Here is a 12,925-nt window from a genome sequence, read left to right on the forward strand (position 1 = left end):
GGTGGGCGCGTGGAACCCACTTTTCCCTCCCGCCGCTCTCACCCCGAGGAGGCGCCCCGGCCCACCCTTTGTCTGGCCGAAAGGTGAAGGAGAAAACTGCAGAAATCTCTCGCTCGCCACGCAGCGCTCCCGACCCAAAGCGTCTCGCGGGCTCTCGGCGAGGGAACCTTGGGTGGACACTTGGAGCGGGCCATTTCACCCGAGGGGAGCGTGGGGAGCCGGGCGTACCCCTGCGCCCAGAACCACGTTGGTCCAGAAGGGCGTCGGAGAAATTTCTGACGGAAGGGAGTGGGGTCGGAGGCTTCTTGCCCTGACCTCGGGCAAATCACGCTGACCTTCGGCGGACGTTTATTTACTAGGCGTCTTCGCTGGGCCCTTCAACATGTTTATTGACTTGCTTTGGGGGGCGGGGGGCTGGTGCAGGAAGGGGAGGGCACGAACCAGCCTGGATTCCAGGCTGTGGACCAAGCTGCCTTGCAAAGCCCCCTTGGCGTCCCTGAGGGATGCCTGCCTCGGCCGGCCCTCCCCGCTCCCCACTGCCTTGCCAAAGCCTAGAAGACTTGGCAAGGAGTCGTGCCCAGTAAATATTCGGTCGCTCCTTTACTAGGAAAGCGGGGAGAATCCTCAGATGTTCCCAGCCCGATCAGTTTCCCAGGTGTGTATGTTGTATTTCCTGCAATCACTTCGGACCCCCTACCCACCTGCGGGCCAGCACGCCCCGTTCTGTGCTTTGGCGGTAAATGCGGTGAACAAAACCCCTTCTGAAGTTTACAGTCGGTTGAAGTTTGATGTGTAAGGTAAGGGAATTTGTGGGGCGCCAAGTTTTGAGGGGACCGCGTGCCCTTTAACCGAGGGCTTTAGATTTGCAAAGCGCCTTCGCACACCTTCTTCCGGCAGCGCCGGCCGTTTGGTTCTGGGGGCACCAGAGCATCTTCCGTGGCACAGGGCAGTAGCCTGGCAAATTTTGGCAAACTTCCGCGGCCAGGAGTTGCAGCTCCAGGCTCCCAGCAGGGGAGCCCGCTCGGAAGAACTAGAGCGGACTTCAGGGAAGACCTGGAGAAACTCCGCCCGAAGCGCGGCGTCCACTGAGCATCTGGCACTGGATGGCTGATGCTGAGTGAAGGCCTCGGGTGGCGATGCCAAAGGCGCGGCCTCAAGCTCCAAGCCACCTGGCCGACCCGGCACCCAGGAACGCGCTCCGCTGGGCCGACTCCTCCGGGGTTGGGGGGTTGCGCTTGGGGTGGAGAAAGTTCCCGGGACTCCCTCGGCCAGCCGGGCCGGCCAGCCCAGGTCTCCTCCCCGCGGGGCTCCTCGGCGGGGTGCTGGTGACCGCGGAAACCCGGAACGCGGAGCGAGCGGAGCAGGGCGCGCTGCGGCAGCCGAGCACGTTCCGAGGCTGGCGGGACCGGCCCTGCGCTCCCCCGGCCGCTGTGAGCACTGCGCAGCCGGGCTCGGTCGGCCCATTTGCTTCTCCGGATGGAGTCGGGGGCAGGATTAAGTTGCAGATAAGCGGCTTTGGCTGGTGGAGACAATCTGCAAAGCTTCCGAAGTAACTGCCCATTTTAATCTTGATTTTTCCCTTCTAAGCCTTTTTTTTTTTTTTTCCTGGACTCTCCGGTTTCTCCCCCAGAACAGTCCACACTGCAATCTGCTTCAGACCTACGGGTCAAGATGCCATTTCTTCTCTTCCAAGAGGCATATCTGGGTATTACGCCCTGGAGGTTTCTTTTGTGGCAATATTGAGCTCTAGATAACTTACTTGCAACTCGCTTTTGGGAAAAGCACTGGTAGTTAAACACTGATAGTTTAAACCAGGTCCTGTAGACTGGCTTGAGATGTATGCGCTTTTGCCCGGCGGTTTGTCTAATTGGACAGGCAGGTTGTTGTTGTCCTTTAAGTTCTATTTGTATTGAAACGTTGTTTGGCGTCCTGACGGCGACGTTATGGTTTTTAATCTCCAGCTCTTATGCAACTTTTTCATTCCTAACTAATCTGTTGTTAATTTTTTTTTTTTTGAGATGTCTTTTAGCCGAGGTTTATAAGCTACACCTAGTCACAGCAGGGAAACCGATTCTCAAAGACGCCCAAGGATTGTTACCCTTTAAGTTACAGAAAGCGTTCCCAGTTTAGGATGGTGGAATGAATTTTGAAAGAGGAACGCGCTAAGGGCGCTAACCAAAATGAGGACCCCTCTGTCTTTTTCCTACAGTCATTTGCAGAAGTCACTGGTGATGGAAGACCAGACATGAGCTTCCCTCCTCTAGCAAGCACTTGGGGTGAAGGGACTGGAATGTTGCACCCTGTTGAGCTAGGAGCCCCGGTGCGGCGCTCCATTGTTTAAAGCCACGCCCCCAACCCTGCAGGCTGGTCTCTTTCTGAAACAAGCTTCCATCTCCTTCCCAGATTCAAAAAAACAAAGCAAGAACAATTTTTAGGTGCACACATGTCCACTGAAAGTTTAATTGTGGCATAGACAAGCTGAAGCCTGAGGGTGACAATAAACATGCCAGATGCCAGTAGCAGAACGTCAGTAAATGCCAGGGTCTAAAAAGTGGCACATGGTAATTTTGTTTATTGGTTGTGGTGCGTGGCAAAAACATACCTGCCAGGGAGGGTAGAATTTGTGGCCTGAGGGCATTTTGGAAATTGGAAGAAAAATGAAATGTTTGCAAGTCAACATTAGAAAATGAAAAGAGCAGGAATTGGAAACATGAATTTATATTGTGAAAATTTATAAAGAATAGCAGTGATGTTCTTGTGTGGGAAAAATGTATTTTTTAAATTAAGGGTATTGATCCTTGCAGAGGAGATATGTTATGTAAGATATTTATGTTTGTCCTGTTTTTGTATAGTATTTAAAAAAGAATATAGCCCGTCCAACAAAATAAAATACCTTCCTTAGAGCCAAGTAGCAAGCTATTGTCTAGAATAAAACTATACAGCAGGTTTTTTTTGAACCATAAAGCATTTCATCATATATGCTTTGTAGCCCTAGATTTTTTTTTTAAAGATTATTTATTTGTAAAAAAAAAAAAAAGATTATTTATTTGTGCATACAGAGCTGGGGTACAGGCTAGAGGTTCAGGGGCGGCCAGAGGCTTCACCAGAGACAGAGTGGGGAGCAGAACAGGCAGATCTACGAAGCACACTGCTGAGGGGAGCAGCGGGCGGGTCAGGAGAGGTCTGCCACGCCATGTGGTCCCCGCCAGGGCAGGCAGGATAGAACTCATGCAGAAGTGGCCTTAGCTTCTTAGTGCAGTGCTCTAACCAGCTGTGCCACCAGGGAGGGCCCAGCCCTAGATATTTTTTTAAAAATAAGTGGGAAATATAATATCCTGGATTGATTTCCATACAATTAAAGGGAGTGCTCCATGCCTCTGTACAGAAGTCCTGGTTTTAATGAACTTGTTTATTATTTCTTCCACTTTGCACCTGATTATCTTTGTCCTCCACGACTGGATCTCATTTCAGTTTGAAGGATAGTTCTTAGAGGTTTCACCAGTTTCCCTTATTAGATGGAGAAATCTAGAACTTTGGTGCACTAGAAATACAGACTTGGGAGGCATTCATGGACAGCTAGTGGTTGAGGCCTTGAGAATAAGTATGGTTGACAGAGAAGGGTCTAGAGAGAAGGGGAAAGAGAAGTAAAAGAACTTCAGGAATCATTTAAGTTTGGAAAGATAATTTGAAGTATTTATTGTCCACGTGTTACTTTCCTCATAAACTCCTAGAACATACAGCTGTTTTTGTTAGTGTTCTCAAACAGCACTTAGGATCTGGTGTCATAGGGCAATTTTGGATAATCAGGAAGCTTCAGAGGCAGTGCAGGTCGGGACTTGGGGAGAGTTAAGGAAGCTGCAGAGATAGGGGCCATAACAAGTACAAGGGAAGATCCGGAGATAGGGTAACAAGTTCAAAAGGGAGCTAGTCAGACACCCCAGGTCTAGGGGCAAGAAGGGCCCCAGGACATTTCCAGATCAAGGGTGATAAAAGATAAGGGGTGGGGACCCTCCCTGGTGGTACACTTTTAGAAATCTGCTGTTTTCCCATGAGTTCCTAGAACAATGCTCTCTTTCCTGGCTTATCTTTTTTAATGTATAGATGCCAAGTTGTTATAGGACACCCAAATTCTGTTAGAGAACAAAACCTGTTATAGGACAAAATCTGTTATATGACAGGGGGAGAGAGGGGCACTCCTGAAGCCCCCAAATCCTGCCTGCTGTAAGTGGGTTCTGCCATCCACCGCAACAAGACAAAACATAAAACTTTAATGAAAAGGGACTTTAATACAGTGAATATACAATACGGAACACAAAGAATAGAACTTCTAAATCAAACACCTGAAGTGACTCATCCCCTCGTGGGCAAAAGTCAACCCAAAAGGGACTGGCCCAAAGCAAGGCCTGAAAGCTGCCACAAGACTAAAGCACCTTCTGGCCGGAACCCATGGAAAAGGGTGAGAAATGACCAGACAAATCTGGGAGCAAAAGAGCAAAATCAAAATCAATATAAACACTGCCATGGTCACCTCCCTGCAGGTATCTCACCCACATCTGCCTTCACCAGTCCAGGGTCAGGAAACAAGCCTGGTTTCTTCATCACATGCTTGCTGCTCCATGTGGCTTCCTCAGGTCTCCATCTTGTTCTCCATCCTGCTTCATTCTCTTCTCCCTTCTCTTCTCTCCCTTTTTTCCTGCTCAGCTCCACCCTCCTGCTGGGTGGGGCAGGGAACCTGGAACTTCCCTTTTTCCTAGGGACCACCCTGATACAAAGTTGTTTTGTGATTTGTTCCTACATGGAGAGATTACTTTTTCTTCCAAACATTTCCAGCAGTCCAGTCTATATTTCTTCCAGATCCTCTCCCTGTTTACATATATACTGGCATCTTCTCTCAGCCCTTCTTTGAGGCTAAGTATGCCACTCATCATCATTTAGGTAAGACATATTGGGTTCAACAGATTCTCTCAAATTCAAGTCCACTCAGAACCTCAGACTAAGATCTTATTTGGAAAGAGTTTCTTTGAGCTAGGATGAGGTCATAGGGAAACAACTGTCCTTACCAGAATAGGAGAGACTCAGAGTCAGAGAGGAGCCCCCAGGGAGAAAAGACCAGAGGCTGAGATTGGAGTAAGGAGAGAAGACCAGAGGCAGAGACTGGAGTTACACACAGGCCATGGGATGGCAGCAACCACTAAAGCTGTAAGGGAGGCAGGAGCAGACTCTAGTGCCCCCAGAAGGAAGGAACCAACCCCATTGACACCTTGATTTCAAACTTCTAGCAAATAAATCTTTGTTGTTTATGAACTTCCCAGCAAATAAATCTTTGTTGTTTATGAACTTCCATTCTGTGATATTTTCTTACAGCAACCCTAGGAAACTGATACAGAAGTCAATTACATTTACACATGGCTCACCTCAGCAGCTTACCTTAAAGGCTGCTCTGACAGGAGACAGCAGAGTTTGCTATAAATCAACTTGTTTCTGAGAACATCACTGGACTATATGAAGAACGAAGAACCAATTCTGAGGTGTTCTTCGACACTCAAGTTCCCTTCACTGTCTGATTTCTTCAGTTATAAACTGAGACAGATTAAAACCTTACCTGAATTCAAACTCTGTAGTTCAAATTTCAGAATATGGGGTGTCCACAAAATTCTGGACAGTAAGTTCAGGTGTTAATCCCCATCCAAGAGAATATTGAGCCAGTTTCTTCCAGCTAGAGACTGAATTAAATTCATGGTTGGAGCTGATTTAAATAATTTCCTTAGGGACTTTTCATCTCATTTTTCATGAAAATCAGCTTAGAGACAGATCCCAGAAACATGACTAGAAGTCACACAAATTCTGCTAAGGGTTTTCCAGGCGAGTTTATTGATGTTCTAATAAAACATTGAACATTGATAACTTTGTAATATTAAACAACACTTTGAAAGGAGACATACAGTTCTTTGCCGATAGATATATTTTAATAGACTTTACTTTTCAGAACAACTTTAGGTTCATAGCACACATTCTATTTTGCAAACTTATTGACTTCAGACCTTTCTGGGTTCAAGTCGTGCAGGCTAAGTGTTCAAATGGATTGTGAACTGAATGAAAAATAAGACCAGAAAACAGGTTATTTTTATGACTTGCCTATGTTTTGTAGACCTTTGATATTCCTAGAAATATGCTTTAATGTTTGAATATCACTCCTGAATCAGCAAGGTGCCTTGCTGTAAATGACCATCATATGGCCTACGTCGAGAGTAGTAAATGGGATGATAAATAAGAACAACCAGTTGAGCTGGGGGTGTTGGGTGATCAGTTGACTGGGCTTACTAATTTAGTTATCAGTTATAAACACCAGCTTATAATTGCACAATGCCTATTTGTGCTTTAGCAAAGTGGCACATTACAATTATTATAACCTTCAGGATTATTCACCAGTAGATCTAACACAAAGAATAAATAAGAGCTATTAAAATCCTGCTACCAGGCCCTTTCTTATAGTGCAGCGGGTTAAAGCACAGCACTAAGAAGCTAAAGCCACTTCCCCATGAGTTCGATCCCAGCCAGCCCTGGAGGTGACCACAGGGCACGGCAGACCTCTCCTGACCCGCCTGCTGCTCCCCTCAGCAGTGGACTTCCTTGATCTGCCTGCTCTGCTCCCCACTCTGTCTCTGGTGAATCCATTCACCACCCCTGCACCTCTGGCCTGTACCCCAGTTCTGTGTGCATAAATAAATAAATCTTAAAAAAATCCTGCTACCTTGAAATAGTGAAAGTTCCATACATCCATGTATGATTTAAAGATCAAGTATATAATTGAACCTCGAGATCATTATGGAAGCAATTTGAATCCAACGAATGGTAGGTTTTGAAAGAGCTAAAATTTACTCTTTGGTCTTTATGAATTTAACCTTCATTTTTAAAAGTAAGCCTTAGTGTATACCGCTAAATAGATTTAAAGATCGTTCTGCTGAGGTGCTAATACATTTATTAATGGAAGAGAATGGATAATTAACAACACTCTTTATATGTACATTTGTTATCCTAGAAGGGCCAATGCTTTGCCACTTTCATCTAGAGGAAGAATACAGTAACCCTACGTTATTTGCAGCTTCAGAAAGTTCCATTGTCCATCTGAGCAGCTGGATCTCTGGAGCAGCTGCTGAAATAACTCCCGGGTCACGTTGAAATGAATTAAGAAAACCTTATCCAGGAACACAGGCATTTCAGGCCCCAAGGTCATGCTGTCAGGTAAGATGTTTTCTTTCCTTCTTTGAACATTTCTGGTGGCTCCTTTGGGAAGGGCCATCTGCAGTCTGGACTGCATTATTATCAAATGGTATAAATGAGTGGAAAGATGCTGAGGAATGGTTTGTCAGATTTATAACAATTTTTTTTTTTTTTTTTTTTTGCTTCAAAAAGAGGACAACGGCACTGTCTGGTGGTTATAGGGATGTTTTTGTTTTGTGGGTAAACTGGGGTCTGGGTTGAGTCACAGGTTGTGGCAGTGATTTCTGGCAGCATCCTAGACCAGAAGTTAGAGAAGGATAGAATTCTAGAACTGTCTGAGAAAGGCAAAATCCTCTCATTAAAAAATCTCCTCACACAGACTATCTCTAGATCAAAGTGGCCTCTCAGTTGTAAACTCTGGTACTTCTAGGGCCTCACCCAAATTCATAGCTCCAAAGGAAGAATTTCACAAAAGATGAGTAGATTTGTATTGCTGAATTTGGGTGTCTGTTAACACTTCCTTCATCACTCAGGATTTTCAAATACCAACGAAGACTTCCCTTACTGTCTATCTCTGTGCTCTTTCCTTCTATCCAATTTCTGGTGGACTTATGATGAATATCACTGTGACATACAGTGTTGCTTTTGGATGTTATATCACTGATATAGTAAAGTTACTCAGTGCAAAAGCTATCTTAAATTTCTACTTTGTGTCACGTAGAATGCAAGTTCCTGATTCAAAATAGAGTTTAGCAATTATTAATTGGTTGATTAATTTCCTTTCAGCTTTGTGTTCATTCTCAGTGGGTTATTTTTCTATGATTTTACTACTGAGGAGAATTAAAATTCAGCTGGGAATTTTGATAATTGGGAAGATTATTTTTATAACTTAATAATGATTCTGTTTTATAATTGTTACAGTCAGTGTGATACATAATTGTTCATTTATAGATCTGAAAACAGTGGAAAACAGTTGTCCTTATACTGATTTTATTTCATTTTTTTTCTTTTATGCATGAAGAGCTGGGGTGTAGGCCAGTGTTGCTTTTGGGGGCAGGGTGGTTGGAGTGGGGAGTAAGAGGATTCACCAGACACAGAGTTGGGAGCAGAACAGGTGGATTGACTGAAATACCCTGTGAGGGGAGCAGCGGGGGAGATAAGAAAGGTCTTCGGAGCCAAGTGGGTCAGCTCCCTGGCCAGGGATTGAACTCGAGCTATAGTGGCTACTGATAGCTTCCTAGTGCTGAGGCCTAACTCCTTGCACCATCGACGAGGCCCCTTATACTGATTTAAAAGAAAAATATACTGACATCAGCTAGCAGATGTTAGAGTATTTTTTAAAAGTAATTCAATATAGGTTAGTACCAGGTAGGGTGGAATATGTTATGATAGTATTAGTTAATTTTATGTCAAATTTTATTGATTTCTATTTACTTATAAAACCATTTCATTTTGGGATTACAAATTCGCCTCTCTATGGACATGCTTTACTCACCTTCCATCAAAGTCAATACTTTATCACCTATCTGCTATAGACCTCCCCCTTCTTTACCCCTTCCTCTGGTAATTACCACAGTTTTTACAATGCCAAAGCATTATTTTCATTGTGTTTTGCCCATTTGTTTTCTTATACTTCAAATGAATGAAATCATTGTGCAATTGTCTTTCACTTCTGACTTATTTTACTTAGCACAATTACCTCACGACCCATTCATATTTTCCCAAAAGACACTTCTTCATCTTTTTAAATAACTGAGTCATATTCCTTTGAGTATGTATTCCTCATAAGTTCTTTATCCAGTTGTCTGTGGGTGGGCATGTAGGTTGACTCTATGACTTAGTTTTTGTGAAGATGCTGCTATGGGCATAGAAATGAATACATCTTTTTGTTTAGTTTTTCACATTTTTTTTGCATAAATACTTAGAAGTGGTATTGACAGATTGTTTGGTCTTTCCAATTTTAGTTTTTAAAGGAATCTCCATGCCATTTCCCATATAAGCCATAACAATTTATCCCCACAGCAGCCAAGTCAGCCTTCCTCTTCCTCCTCACCCTTCCTGACACTAGCTCCTAGTCTTTCCAATATAGAACTTTCTCACAGAAGTGGCTGTTTCTGTGTGGGAGGTTTGGATGTACATTTCCTTTATAATAAGTGACGTTGGATTTCCTCCTTGTGTTTATGTTCCATCTGGAGGTCTTCTTCACAGAAGTGTCTACTTAGATCTTTTGCCCATTTTTTGATTGGGTTGTTTGATATTTTTTTGTTGTTGATGTGTATGAATTCTTTATATATTTTTGAAGTGAACCCTTTGTTGAATGTACGATGCCCCAATATTTTCTCTTAGTCCACCGGCTGCCTTTGTGGAAGTACTTACACAGGAAGAGACTTGTGTTTGACTTAACTTCCATGAATGTTGTATGATTGAATTTGTGGGGTAAAAAAATGAATTCAGACTTGAAAGAAGACAGTTTTTAGATTTATTTGATTAGGCCACAAGTTTTTTACAACTTGGAATGAACCATTCTTTGGTGACCTGTATAGTCATTTGCAAGCCAAGAAATATATTTATAATCTTCCATATGTACTTGTCCTTGTCTTCTTTTTTCTATCTTTTCTTGCTACTATCAAGGCCAATTTCCCCCCTCTATTTATTTGATAGCTTTCCTGGACTTGATAGTAACTTTCTATTGCCTTTGTAAAAGTTTAAATTGTTTCCCTTTTCTTCCTAAGCGAAATATCATGGATTTTCATATCTTGAGAGTGTCTCTCTGCAAGTAATACTGAAATCCTCACATGGTTGATTTAAAGATTCCTTGTTATTCATACAATTTTTTGGTGAAATTCATTCCAAAATCAGAAAATTAAAACATCACATTAAACAATGAGTAAAATAACCTCAAAAACTTACCACTTAAAAGCTGTTGATGATGACATACCCCAGTAAAAATTCTGCCAGTTTGCAACACATTCAAAAGCTGACCACATTAAAGTGGACATTATTAAACAGAGATCACATATTTTTCAACATTGAGCCAACCATGCTAATAAAGAGAGGATGTGTAATTTCCGTTGGAAGTGGAAAGTGGTTTCTGTATCCATGCAAATGTACAGGGATTGTGAGATTGTTTATCAAAGTAGCACAGAGTTTATAAATGATATAATTTTGCTCATTAATATGTATAGTTATAACAGTAATAACCGCAACAACAAAAAAATCAGTCATGTGAAATTCTTGTATTTCTGCTCTTCACAGACCAGTCTATTCATTTTAATACATACCCTGACATTCTATCTTCTGCCTTTTTCACCCTTACTGTTGACGTCCATTTCTGTGTTTTATTGCCATTAGGCAATAGAAGCCTAAAAGTAACTTCCTCAATGTAGTATACCTAAATCCACACTTCTCACCTTTGTCCACATGACAAACTCTGAAACAAGCACACCACTCTCCACTTCCTTCTTCTATTAATACCATCTCCATGGTCCTAGTTCTCTAGACTTGAAATCTTGAAATCATTGCTGATTCTTTATCCCCACGGCAACACAGCGTGATCAAATCCTAAGAATAATTTCTTAGCAATACCATTCCCATTGGTTTTTTCCTCCCCCTTTCTATGACTGATGCCCAGGTACAGGACTTCAGAGTTCCACGTGCACTATTCCAGCGGCCTCTTAACTGATTTCTGCCACAGATGGCACTCTCCAGTACTTGTTTCCAACTCATACTAAATGGGGCTCCTAGATGAAGTTTGCTAAAATTCTATTTTAAGTACATCTTTCTCCTGAAGCATCTACAAATATAAGCTTTTCTATAGCTCAGAGTCCACATTTATTTTGAGTCTGACATTCAAGGTTCTGAATACCGTGATCTCACAGTCTCTTGTCTGTCTTCTTTTTCTCATTATGAAAACATTTCCTCTCATCTACTGGTTATTTTTTTTTTAAATATGTATTCATTTATGCATACAAGAACTGGGGTACAGGTCAGAGGTGAGGGGTGGTGGTGGTGAGAGGATTCACCAGAGACAGAGTGGGGAGCAGAATTGACTGCAATACACTGCTGAGGGGAGCAGCGGGTGGGTCAGGAGAGGTCTGCCTTGCCATGTGGCTCAGCTCCCTGCCCAGGATGGAACTCCTGTGGCAGTGGCTTGGTATAGCTTTATAGTGCTGCACTGTCGACCCCTTGTACCATCAGGGAGATCTCTTATTTACTTTTGATTGCTCAAACATATTTAGCATTGTCTATGCCTTTGTTCATGCTCTTGTTCTTATCTGGCGTATGTTCTTCTTATATTCAAATCACAGATATTCTCTAGGATGCCTTCAGGCCTATACCAATTCTAGTGTATTCCTCAATGCAATATACCCAAATAGCAATCTCTCATCTTTATCATTATGAGAAATTTTCAAGAAAAAAAAATCTCTTCACTCCCTTCTTCTATGAATAATATCTCTATTTTCCCAATAGGCTTGAACCCTTAGAGTCATTTTTATAAACTATGACATATATTATTTATATAATCTATTTTAAAATATATGTAAGTTTTTTTAACTTTTGTATTGCTATTAGAAATATATATATTTTATCATAAATGCCTTGTTGTGCCATTATTTCTTTGTGTAACCCCTGGCATGGTATTGAATATAAAATAGACATTAGGTTTTTATTGACTTACATGGATTAAAACTGGTTTTGGAGAAAATGCCTTTGAGTTCTTAGTAGTGAGGGTTTTATTTGACTATTGTTAGTAAAGCCATAGACATATGACAGTTAAACAGAAAAATATCAGGATGTGTGTGTGCGTGTGTGTGTGTATCGTCACAAAATTGCTAAGTTAATTATTCTTAAATGAAGATTAATGAGCAGATATTAGACACGTTAGCAAGCATAATAATATATTTGTACAGAATAAATATTTCACATCAGTGAAAATATTTAATATATTTGGAAATATCCAGTGATGTGTATTTTAATCTTTTCCTTTATATTAAATCTAGAGGGATAAATCAGTATAGTAAAAGATTTTCTCATGCAAGGCTCTCCATAAAACAAAGGGGAAAAAAGGAGCAATTTGACAAGTCAATGAAAAGTATAGAAGAGAAAGCAAAGCCCTTGCTATGGTTTCCTTTAAGGATAAGCTATGGAGTCTTATTCTAGGTTGATTTCAGAATTAAATGGGTTACCACTAACATCTGTGATACAGAAAGCTGGCTGGGTAGAAGACACTCTCCTCCATGTTTCTTATATATTGACTCACAGAATCCTATAACCACGTCATGAGACAGACTGTTGCTTTCATCCTCATATTAAAGTTGACGAAATTGATTTAAGTCAAAGTCACACATAATAGGTAGTGGAACCAAGGTTCAAATTCAGACAGTTCAGTTCTGGGAATTCATATTTTCTTTTTCTATTAAGTGAAAATAAGACATGTGAGCAGAAAAGGATAGCATTCCTCAATGGACAGCCCAATGAGGTATCGCCAAATGAACTCACTGCCTAGTGAAGAGGGACTAAGATGCCAAGAGAACTTCTGGGCCAGGAGCTTCAAGTTCATGGTCTTACCTGCTATACCAAAGTGCCTCTCAATAGATTTATGGACATGTCTCACTACCTTAAAATTTTTACTATGATTTCAGTTTAAAGTGGTTCAAGTTCATGGTGTTCATTCCTAGTCCGCAATAGTGTGTGTGGGGTGGGG

The 12,925-nt window shown here is 42.0% G+C and overlaps 1 protein-coding gene across 1 annotated transcript in view; it reads left to right on the forward strand.

Moving 5' to 3' along the window:
- The first annotated feature begins 6,779 nt into the window (after nucleotides 1-6,779).
- The window catches only part of RAD51AP2 (RAD51 associated protein 2), an 11,979-nt gene continuing 5,833 nt past the window's right edge, over nucleotides 6,780-12,925 (forward strand). Inside the window, exon 1 of the mRNA XM_012727361.1 lies at nucleotides 6,780-6,852. Within this exon, the coding sequence (XP_012582815.1) occupies nucleotides 6,780-6,852 (73 nt within the window). The remainder of the gene's footprint in view (nucleotides 6,853-12,925) is intronic.

This window comes from Condylura cristata, unplaced genomic scaffold (assembly GCF_000260355.1).
Source record: "Condylura cristata isolate star-nosed mole 26May11 unplaced genomic scaffold, ConCri1.0 scaffold00020, whole genome shotgun sequence".
NCBI lineage: Eukaryota > Metazoa > Chordata > Mammalia > Eulipotyphla > Talpidae > Condylura > Condylura cristata.